Source organism: Lolium rigidum, chromosome 4, assembly GCF_022539505.1.
Source record: "Lolium rigidum isolate FL_2022 chromosome 4, APGP_CSIRO_Lrig_0.1, whole genome shotgun sequence".
Lineage (NCBI taxonomy): Eukaryota > Viridiplantae > Streptophyta > Magnoliopsida > Poales > Poaceae > Lolium > Lolium rigidum.
The window spans coordinates 143,498,672-143,510,742 of NC_061511.1; the positions used below are offsets into that span (position 1 = coordinate 143,498,672).

Below are 12,071 nucleotides of genomic sequence, written 5' to 3' on the forward strand. Positions count from 1 at the left end.
CGAAACGGTATAGATGTCCCACCACTGGAACCGGTATTAATAACGCTTTTCGTACCGGTTCGTAAGGGAATCGGTACTAAAGGCTTAGATGGATGAGAGGTTTTCTACTAGTGTACCTAGCTCGGACGATGATTATGAATCGCTTTCTGTTTATCTAGTAGAGGAAATTGAGGTCGCTGTGTAATTCCCCTACACCTTCAGATATTCTTCCTTAGGATGAATCTGCCAGGCGCTACAAGACGGCATGGACGAATCTCGGGTTTATCCTCCTTCACCTCTAGGCGACGGTAGCACGCAAGTAAGAGCGTTACCGTCCCGGCGTCAAGCTCGGCTGATTCCTTGTCACGGAGGTGCCAAGTAGGTGAGCCCAGCGGCGCAAGCCTGCCCGGCGTCAAGATCGGCGGATTTTGCGTCTTCTTCAATTGCAGGCCGTCAAGGAGCTCAAGGAAGTCTCAATCCGCAACAGAACTCGGGAGCTGATTTATTTCCGTGGATGCTTATATAAATAGAGGGCCTGGTGTACGGCAAGGAAGAGAAGATTGTGTTGGATTAGAGTTGAAGCCGATCACGGCACACGAGGACGTTGCACGCGGTCTCCATAAGCTTCTGACAACCCCGCCTCGATGCATATGGCAGTCACACGACGGAACAGAAAGAAGTAAGATGACGTACGGGACAGACAAAACGTACCAAGAAAATCCATCCAACAGACGAAACCACGGAAATGGTTCTTAATGTATAGTGATATCGATGATCGAATCTCGGATAAGTGAAATATCACACGATAAAGGGAATCGGTGCTGAATGCACATGGTTCTCTCGATCACCGAAGTCATCGTTAAATATGTAGGAGCCATTATGGATCTCCAGATCCTGCTATTGGTTATTGGTCGGAGAGGTGTCTCGATCATGTCTGCACCATTCATGAATCGTAGAGTGACACACTTAAGAGTTGATGTCGTTTAAGTAGATATGGAATATTGTATGGAGCTCAAATATTGTTCGGAGTCGCGGATGGGATCCAGGACATCACGAGGAGGTTCAGAATGGTCCGAAGAATAAGATTCATATATAGGAAGCCATTTTCCGGGGTTCGGAAAAAGTTTGGTGTTTTGACCGAAGCTTCTAGAAGGTTCTAGAAAGACCGGAAGGGTTCGAAATATTATGGAAGGTTTCGGAAGTGTCCGGGACGACCCGGACTGTCTAAGAAAGTTCGGAGGGTTCCATAATAGGTGTATCCACGTTTTCCTTAAGGGTTAAGGAGTTTTCCCCTAACGCAAATTCGGATTTGGCAAAAGAGTCCTAGTTCTACTATGTTGCGGCTCACAGAAACCTACCAGAACTCTCCCAAACTTTGGAGGCAGGTTTTGGACGACCCAATGGCCTTTTCCACCTATAAAAGGAGGGCAAGGGGAGCCACAAAAGTTGCACAAGTCGCAGCCCAATCCCTCTCTCCCCAAACCCTAGCTACCCCTTCCTCCTCCTCCCTCTTGCACGGCTAGGATTTCTCCACCACCACCGCCACCACTCCGTCGTTCTACCGGGATTCCGAGGAGGATCTACTACTTCCGCTGCCCGCTAGAACGGGGAAAAGGACATCGTCATCAACACCGTACATGTGACCGAGTGCGGAGGTGCTGCCCGATTGCAGCACTGGAGGGATCTTCTTCTCGCTCTTGAGAGCGGCAAGTGATCGACTACATCAACCACGAGTACAACCTCGTTAATGCTTAGCAATCTACAAGGCTATTTAGATCTGATCTCATTGCTACCATCTAGTAGATTAGATCTTGGCTTTTCTCCTGTATTGGATCTTGGTTTATTCGTTCTTGAGATACAGTTTTTTTTCTATGCTACGAATCCTACACCTCCATCTACGTAGTTATTCAAGAGTTGGAGTTCAATTTCTTCTCTTTCCGCTAGATTCTAGCTAGAGAAAACATACCCCATCAGTTGAGCCTAGGGGGATTAAATCAAGCCAGTTCATGTCCATGGTGGCGCAAAAAAGTCAAAAACTAATCAACCATCGTTAAGCCGATGCCAGGGATGAAAATTAGACCTATTAATGTGTCTGAGGGAAGATTTAGACCAGAATAGAGCCAAGGACCCAACTCATACTTTTGCAGCATTTGAGAGATCAACGTACATTTAAACCTTTCTACTCATCTGCATCCCGGTGGTAACCAAGAGCGGATTGATCCATGGAACCAAAAGATAGATTGGAAACCACATGGTCTCCCTTCCATGACTCATCGAGTGCGGAGTGGCCATCACATGAGACCATTGATCTATCAGCGGAGGCGACGAGCTAGCATGACATGCAGACTGGAAGGAGAGGAACCGATGGACCGTGCTACTCTTTGTTTACTTTGTTCTTTGGAAATCAGTTCAACGTTTTCTTCTGCTAGACACTTATAGCTTTGGCGGGGTGATGTTTTTTTCTGTGTGCATTCTTAATGTCTTGCCTATATCTTGATATTATATTGTCACAGAGGTTAGGTGTAATTTATATATTCTTAATATTAATATGTTCCGTTTATCGGAAAACGCATGTGTGTGTTTTGTTCAAAATAATCTTTCTAATGTGTACAATGAGGTACCCGTTTCTCACTTGCACCACGGAAGGTTGATGGGTGGGCTGGACAGTTATAGTATTACCGAGAAACAACCCATGAGAGTTCATCCACGACCACGACAAATCAAAGGAACGTGATACTACTCTACTAAATGAAGAACATAATTTCAAAGTAGAGCAGCAGAAATCAGAAACAAGACGAGACTACACTTGTAGATTCATATGTTATGGCAATATACGATACAAATGTGCACACAGTGACACACGTAACCATCTCAAATTTTACAGACATAACCATCTCAAAATTGTACTGAGATATGATGACTCAAAGGTTCAGTTTGACGCGATATAACCCTCAAATGTAAACAACCAACCCATGCAGGCAATTTTTATTGAAGATCCCGGAAAATCCATCTTTATTGTTATGCAGAAAGCCAAACCATTATCTCTGACACCGCGAGCTTGTATATCTCTTCGGATGGCACATTATCTCCAAACCGGCTACTCGCTTCGCGTATCTATTTATAGAAAAGACATAAATTAAAGGGATGCTCGCATAGATTATATAAACATTATGAGAGTCATCCGCTTTTTTCAAGATCTTATCCCATATTTTCCAAACAAAATACAACAAAAAAACATATCATAAACAAACAAAAATGCATTTGCACAAAATTAATGAAAATTTTCATATAAACAAACGAGCTCACCCCTATAACCACAATTCATCCAATCCCATTTCAAAATGCTTTTAATGGTGTCCATTCATAACACCCTTCAACAAGTTAAACTTGGTGCATATTCCATATGTGAGTGCTACAACACATATCGCAATGGAATGATTATATATGAAATGTATAGGTTCCATCTATATCCATAATACATAGTTAAATAATGTTATGTTATTTCAGAAAAGGAGATGAATTTAAATAATTTCATCAAGTTATTAACATCTAGATTTAAAAAAAATTATTGTGTAAATATATAACCAGTTCAACCTACATCTAGTCTTAATAATTTAGTATTCTAGATTCGGAACTATTAAAATTCTGTACATGGAGATAAAATCTATTAGATAGTGTTGAGTTCTGTTTGTAAACTAAAATCCCATCCAATTCAACCGCCCAAGTTATTCATTTATGAAATGTGCTAAGTGCTTTTACATGTTACTACACATTTCACTAGGGAATGATTGTATAGGGCATGTATAGGTTCCATCTATATCCATAATAAATAGCTAAATTATGCCATGCTATTTTAGAAAAAGAGATAAAATTAAATAATGTCATAAAGCTATTAACATCTAGATTTGTTTCAAAAATATTGTGCAAATATATAATCAGTTCTACCTACGTGTAGTCTTAATAATTTAGCATTCTAGCATCAGAATTATCAAAATTCTGTACAAATAAATCAATTTTTTTGTTTGATAAGAAGCTAATTTAGCCTCTATTGTTTTACTGAACCACCATTATGTCTGTAAAGTTTAAATTAAACTAAAACAATTTATAAGATATTGTCTCAATTCCAAAAAACATTCAGCATGATGTATACAAATTACACCTTCAATTATCACAATCGTAAGAATTTTGTAAAATTTCATTGGGAATCCTAGGTTATCATTCGTAGTCTCCACAAATTATGAAACCTAAACTCACAGGAAAAAAATTGTTTTCTATACATCCCTCCTACATCATACTGAGCCTTCTGCATGTAGCCCCAATGATAAATTATTAGCACACTTTATACATGTTTCAATACAATTCACTTAACTACCACCTTATCCTCCATCTCAAGTCCGAATTTAGACATTATTTTTATTTGTGAAATGACTTGTTCAATTTGATTTTCTATGTTCCTGATGTGTTGTATGGACATTCCTGACAATATAAACCAAGAAATGAGCAAATACGTGAGGCATTTTTATGGATGAATTCAGATATTCATGAAAAGGCCATGCTCTTTAAACATGAACAAGAGTTTACATACATAAAAATTCAATAATTCTTGGGTGTGTTGAATATTAACATCATAAAGCTTTTCTTGGAGAGGTCGACAAATTTTCAGTTGTCTACATTCCTTGAGTCAATATAATTTGGACCACCTAATGTAGTACGACTAGAATTCCTAGAAACCACTTAGTAGGATCCTTTCCGTGGAACATTAATTTGCAACTTTGGTTTATATAATCTATGGCAAGGTGTAATTGAAATTATCAAAGGTTTTTCTTGAACTGGCATTTATCATTATAGTTATATGCACAAAAGATTTGTCACTTGGTTTATGTAATAGAACTTCTATATATAGTTCATCACGTCATTCAACGTGAGTTCTTAGAGGACTTACTCCATTCGCCTTTATCTCAATTGGCTCGTAAGATTTTCTACACATGGAAGAAGTTTTTGAACATACTATTACTATTAGTCGGGGATTCTACCAATGCGTGGAATCATATTTTGGGGAATCAACATTTTTTCATCTCACGTGGCCTATAAAGTGATTGTTGATTTTCAACCCCCACCTCCCCATTTCAATTACATTTGGTAATCTTTATGTAAAACCAAACAGTCATTGTTCTTATGGTTACTATTGCATGATATATTGAGCACTATAAATTTAATGTAAATAAAAAGAATTCCAAATACCATTAGTGCACTCTACAACTCTCTAATGTTCTCAAGAAGACCCTATACTATATGTTTGCCCATGAGCCTAGAACTTTTCTCCCCAAAGAACAAGAAACCTCCCAAATTATAGTGATATCATGTCCCCTTCTTCACGTTTCTTATAGTCATTGCATCTTGGGGTTTTGGATTATTAGGAACCATGAAACTTTGAAGGATCAGAGACCCAATGTCATTGGATGAAAAGAAAAATTTAACATGAGTTGGCTCTGGTTTGCCATAGAATTCAAAATAAATATTCCCAACATTTAGAGGTTCGCCAAAAACACAACTTAATCCTTATATTTTCATATGCATTTGAATTAGAATACCACTTTATTAATTTACAACCTATAGTTGAGATCTCTCTGATGGTTTTCTGTAAAGAAAGGAAATTACCACACAATCAAAATAGTAAGAACGAATACCAGCTTGCATGGGTGGAGGTGTCGAGTGTGGTAAGGTTTGGCAACATCATGTGTGTATTTAGCCTAGGATATATAATAAAATAGAAACATGTTTTCTTATGCATATAGGAAGACAAGTTATACCTTGTTGGAATGTTTTGTTATAATTCAAAGGGTCTAATATACTCCATCCATCCCGAAATACATGGCGTATAAACTTAGTCAAATGTCTATGCTTTCAAAGCTTGATTGGGTATATATACAAAATATGAAGATATAAAATACTACATCAATACCAATAGATCAACTATAAGATATATTTTCAAGAGTTATTTACTTAATATTGTAACTATTGATATTACTTTTTGTATAATTTTTCAAACTTAGCAACCGTTGAGTTTTCACTAAATCACAAGTCACATATTTTAGGATGGAAGGAGTATATGGTATGTATAATCAAAACAATTCTATAGGTTTTATCTTGGAAAGTTTGGTTTTTTCCTAAATTACATGTCATGTATTTTGGGATCGAAGTAGTATATGGTATGTCCATTTCAAAATTGAGAACTATATGTGATAATGATATCCCTAGCTCTAGCTAGACTTAAAAGAAAAATATCATTGTTTTTTTATCTAGATGTTGTGTGAGGCTGATGGAGAGAGGAAGATGAAGCATGACAGGGAGGAACACTCAAAGGGGAACTAACATGATGATCTATATTTTCAAGTTCGTCATTGAATGGTCTTAACTATCAGTTCTGGGTGAAGAAAAGGAAGAATTCAGCCTAAATGCTAAAGGCTATGAGGCAACCGCCATGTTAAAACAATATATGATACTTCAAATATTACAATGCAATATTGGCTACTGAATGGGTGTATATTTATTTTTATGTGATCTACTCTAAATAAAATAAAAAGGTTGATGTCATCGAATCATTAGAGTATACCCCATGTTACCATGTAGGTGATTCTCCCACTTCACTAAACTATTTTCGAAATGTGAATTTGTAACATGTTTTGACTCTAGTGGATACACACAATCATATAAGATCCACACTTCTTCCTAGTTTACTGAATTGTTTCAAGAATATTTTTATAATAAGTTTTGTTGTCAGAGGATATACGCATTCTGATAAGATTGCGGTTCAAGTCCTGAATCTCTCACTATATTGAATAATTTCCATACCGTGGAGACTATATGCTATAAAATAAGACATGTGCAAATCTTGAGACTATATGCTATAAAATAATATAATTTAGTACATTTTCACATTAAATATATATATATATTGTCAAAAAAGATAGCGTAATATTTGCAAGTGATGATTAATTATGTTAATATAAGATTATTCCATATGCTGCTTAAGTTAATTAAGACCCAAATTCTTTTTTGTGCCAACATCCCCATTTATCTTCTTTCTTTTTTGAGTTTCAGAAATGGGCACTTCACCTTATCACCATCCAGATGTAAAATTTTCTCTATAATGATTTTGAGGGACACGGAAACCTTCAGTTAGAAAACTGGAAAATATTTTCTAAGAAGAAAGAATTCCGGGGACTAGGTGTACCTGAGGATCTAGCTAATGTCAATCTTTGTGTCCTTATTTTCTAGATTAAAATATGTTCTAAGGATGAAGGAATACTTTGGAGAACTTCAGTTGATGCCAAATATAACACATGCCACACGAATATCTTCTAGGTAAAGCTGGAGAAATTTCACAATTTTGGAAGGTGTGATGCGTACATTGTAGAATATTAGATTTGGTTATACGTGGAAATAGTAAAAAGTGTAAAACTTATATTTTGGGAAGACACATTGTGTCGGACTTCCCCATAGAAATTAAGTTCTTTGAACTATATGTCTTGTGCCACGAACAGTAAAAGACTGTCCAAGATTTGGAATTGTAGTAACCTTAGGTTCACTTTTAGGAGGAATTTTGCTGCCTCGTGTGCAACAATGGTATGAATTGGAAAGTATTACTACTAGCATCTCTTCCTCTGCTGATATTGATGCTCTAAGTTGGCAATATGAAAGTAATGCGGAGTATGTTTCATCATCCCTTTATGATGTTCTTAATTTTGGTGGAGTCACACCCATATTTGTCCTTGATGTTTGGCAACTCCTTATTCCTCCCAGAGTGCACGTTTTCTTCTTCTGTCTCGGAACATTTTGATGACTAGAGATAACATGATGAAAAGAAATTGGAAATAAAAACCTGAATGTTGCATTTCATGGGCTGAAAACGAATCAATCCATCACTTGTTCTTTCACTACATTGTACCTATACAGATTTGGCAAATCATTCTGTTTTTTCATGTTTTTTTTAGAAATGATTACTTGTCAGTTGCCAATTGGGTAGATAACAGAAAACATACAGTTTCAGTATGTGATGCTACTCCCTAGTGTATATATCTAGAAAGTTAGGAATGATATGATCTTTAACGGTTAAATTTGGCTAAATTTGCACCAACTTTTGAGAATGATCTTGCATTCGTTCAATAGATGAATGATCATATTCAAGGACCACTTGTCTGCAACCACAAATCTATAGATATGTGATGCTGATCCTGGAGGGGAATTTCGAATTGACAAGTGACAAGTGACTAAAAGGCTCAAAGTTCTCACTAGCAAGGATCCCCCCTAAAGATGAGTATTGTGATCACATCTCTCTCGTCGCCAAGAAGCCGGTGATGCAAGTTACCTGGACCAATTTGGCATCGATCCTTGAAGCTACTTCGATCATATCACATTTTTAGATGCTTTTGTTGAGCCGGTGTGGATGCACCTATAGGATTTGTGTATATATGGTGTAGTTTCTTGTTTCCAACTTGAACTCCAATTATCGTTTTGTGCCATTAGGCCTTTAAACCCTCTCGAACATGCTTGTGTGGTGTAAAACCAGCCATGTGTTTATGTGGGTTTCGTAGATTTATCAATGGAGCCAGGATGGTGATCCCTTTAATCTAAAAAAATCTAGTACTTTTCGATAGTACGACTGACCATGTTTCCGTGTGTGTGTGTTCCCCTTACCCCTAAAGTTTATATCTCAAATTGACTACCAAAATTCCAAGAACATGGCTAGCTAGATGGAGGATAATGGTTTAGGATAAGGGTTTTACTTACGCGAGCGTGGATGGTGAACATGCTCCGGGTGTTATCACACGAGATCCCAGATGTGACCACGTCGATGTTGTGCTTCTCGAGCACGGCTATCACCATAGGCAGCACGCTCCGGCGCCGCGCCACACACACGCTGATGTATGCATCATTTCCTGACAGACTCAGCACGACGTTAGGCCCAGACCATGTCTGCAGCCCCACCGGTGCTGGAGCTGCGGTCACCACGCCCACAGTTATAGGTGGCTTTGGCGCCGCTCCTGTGGGCCCAATCCCAGCAACCGGTAGTGCTACCGGCATAGGTGCCCGCCGGTCCGTAAGCGCTAGCACCACTGCAGAAGATGAGACCCCATCATTGGTTGCGGCGCCAATCTTTCCTCGTGCCAGCTGCATCTCGAGCTTCTGCTTCTCAAGCTCGCTTAGCGTCTCCTCCAGACTCTTGATGTAGTGTATAGCTTCCATCACTATGCTCGATTTGTCAACCTAAGATACAAAAAACTAGTGAGGATCTTGATCTGCATCCACAAAGATCTAACATATGAGTAAATCATAATAGCATCACCTTGTCAGGAAGGGTGGGGAGGAGTCCATGCAACTTGGTGAACATCTCGCTCATCCGTTTCCTTCTCTCGCGCTCCGTGACGATGTGCAATTCTCTGTCACCATGGCGGCGTCCTGATCTACCATGTCTGGCAGCAGCTATGACATGTGGAGTGTTGATCTTACCCTTAGATCTACCACCCTCATCTTCTCCTTCTATCTTTATGACACTCTTCCCCTTGTCAATAGAACTCACAATCACCGGATGGATGCTGCTCTTGGACTCACCGCTACCGTTGTCGTTCTTACCGGGACTCATGGAGTCGGAGCTGGTCGCCGGCGGTGCGTTGTGGTTGTTGTTGTCGGAGTCCTCAGCCATAACACTAAACAAAGCACTAAGTAAAGTGTATGGAGTTCAGATCAGGGGAGAAGAAGTCGTCCTTTGCTGGCTTTAAGAAATGATGCGCCAAGCTTTTGCGTCTTCTCGAAAGATTGAAAATATCAGCGTGTTTTATGTTTGTCAGGACGTATAAAATTAATTACCATAAGTATTCTGCGGAAACTTTTTTCCTTCTCTCTATCTCCAAAGTATTGCTGCCAAAAATGTGTGACACCTCTTAGCTAGCTGGCTCACGCTAATATTGGCACATTCATTGAATTTACATCCTACTCATTTATTTCAGTAAATATGGAAGCAACACACGCAATCTTTTCTGCATGATGATCTCCATTCTTATTTCTGAGTTGGATGATCTGATTAGCAATTATGCACTACCTAGTACCGCTTTATAATCCATGTATACTTAGTAGAATTTAATAAAATCACAATAATAACGACTTCGTCTAAATCACCATTTTCAGCTGATACTACATTCTTCTCAGCTTTCAGACATATTTATGCATTCTAATATATCAGTCTCTATAGAATGGATTATGTTGATTCACACTTACTAACATGCATATAATCGATGGCCAGAGGTTGCACAACAACTCCATTCTCCATAAAACTGGCAGAACGGGTTCACACAGTTCACGGTCTCAATTTAAACAACAAACTCCATGTACTCTCTCTGTTCCACCCCGAAAGTTATATATAATTTATTTAAATTTTGAATGTATCTACACACTAAATAACATCTACATAAATTGAAATTTTGCCAGACAAATTCCATGGGACACAGGGGTACAAGAATACAAAGTTTGTTAAGAGCATCATTTTGGGCATGAATGGGATCCAACTTCTTGACACCTTTTTGTACGTATCCCAACAGACATAATGGCGTATTTAATTAACGGCGGAAGGCTTTCTCCTTTTCAATTCACCTTGCGTGTTAGTATAATAAGCTTGCAAGTACATGAAAAAATTACACGTGGACGAGGAGCTAAGACAGAAACACATAAACGTATTAGCCTTTTTCAACGAAAATTTACATGGGCTTTTGGTCAGGCAGGCTTGTCTCCGGCCCACGCATTGCCCCGCGGCCGTCCCTGGCTGGTCCTCTGTTTCTGACGCTGGTCTCTGGCCGGGGTGCCACTATGCTGGTCCACAAAAATGCAACCATCTAGTCTCTATACCGCTTAGACCATCTATAGTAGATCCTCCGTCCCGCCGTACCACAAAACGCAAATAGAGTTAACCGCATTGGCATTTTTGGCGTGAAACGCATCGCGGTATATATGCAAAATATATGCGGTATGCGGTACAATTATGTGGGTCCGTTCTTAAAGCACAAATAGTTCGAAATAATAATGATGTTTGACATAAAAACATAGTCATGACGAGGTAGCATATTATAGATGATATATTATTGACACATAGTGATTCAAACCGTAGCGGAAGGGCCATTCTTGTTGCCATCATCTCCACCAACACCACCATTAATGGAAGCAACAACTGCTGCAGAAGACGTGACCCCCCTTCCTGCCTTCTTTGTTTGGAAGATCTATGTCCTTCTTATCTCCCACCATTCTTTACTGAGAGCATTCATTGTAGTTGGATCCATCATCATCATCCGGTTCTCTTTTTTTTCCTACTCAAGCCGGATCCTTCTATCTTCAAAGGTGTCCTTCCACTTCTCGTCTTCTCTAATTACTTCCCACTTCCTAATCTTCTCCCAATGTTTGATCTCGGCCAACTCCTTCCTAGTTAGAAATTCTCTTGAGCAATTTTTTTTCTTAACGGTCAACTTCCTCTTCTCGCTGTGCTTTAGAATTTTCCAACAATGATGTAATGTGAAAACCCGGTTCTCCCTTATTTACATGTTTTTATACCTTTGTTGCGCAATACGATCATGGGAAGAAACAATTCAAAGAGATAAAAATTTAACAGATAGGTAGTAAACATTGCAATGAGAAAGATAACCATTTGGGGAGAAATGACTCATGAGGTGCAGGTCAACAAACCTGATCAGTGGTTTGTTTGCGTCGAGTTTAACCATCACATGCACAAAGCTAGTGCTCCACTGCACGCCCAAAAGCTCATGTAAATCCTCATTGAAATAGGCAACTCCCTACCTCCTCTGATCCATATTAACCGTAGCCAATATACATATATCTGGATACGTTTAACTTCCAACTACATCTATATTAGAAACAAATAATATGGATATGAACAACAAGAGTAACCCTCACAGATACAAAGATAGTGACACTAGCTCCCAACGAAGGGACAGAGTGGATGGCCCAACGCGGCGACCAATTTTCCAATCTAACCACTGTTTGAACCATTTTCGTCCTAAATTTAGGCTGAGAATGTGGTCAGACGGACA

General features: G+C 38.9%; 1 protein-coding gene across 1 annotated transcript; it reads right to left on the reverse strand.

Moving 5' to 3' along the window:
* Positions 1-2,997: 2,997 nt before the first annotated feature.
* On the reverse strand, positions 2,998-9,682 carry LOC124647584 (transcription factor bHLH95-like). The gene is made up of 3 exons (XM_047187503.1): positions 9,326-9,682; positions 8,770-9,246; positions 2,998-3,093 (listed from the first exon to the last, which is right to left on the reverse strand). The coding sequence occupies exons 1-3, from the start codon at positions 9,680-9,682 to the stop codon at positions 2,998-3,000; spliced, it is 930 nt and encodes a 309-aa protein (XP_047043459.1).
* Positions 9,683-12,071: the final 2,389 nt, after the last annotated feature.

What these genes read in the sequence shown, in the direction of transcription:
- LOC124647584 (XM_047187503.1), bottom strand. Translation starts at nt 9,682, where the DNA reads ATGGCTGAGGACTCCGACAACAACAACCACAACGCACCGCCGGCGACC. An exon ending in TCCCCACCCTTCCTGACAAG is followed by an intron (nt 9,247 to 9,325) that starts GTGATGCTATTA and finishes TTTGTATCTTAG; the next exon opens with GTTGACAAATCGAGCATAGT. An exon ending in TGTTCACCATCCACGCTCGC is followed by an intron (nt 3,094 to 8,769) that starts GTAAGTAAAACC and finishes TTCTATAAATAG; the next exon opens with ATACGCGAAGCGAGTAGCCG.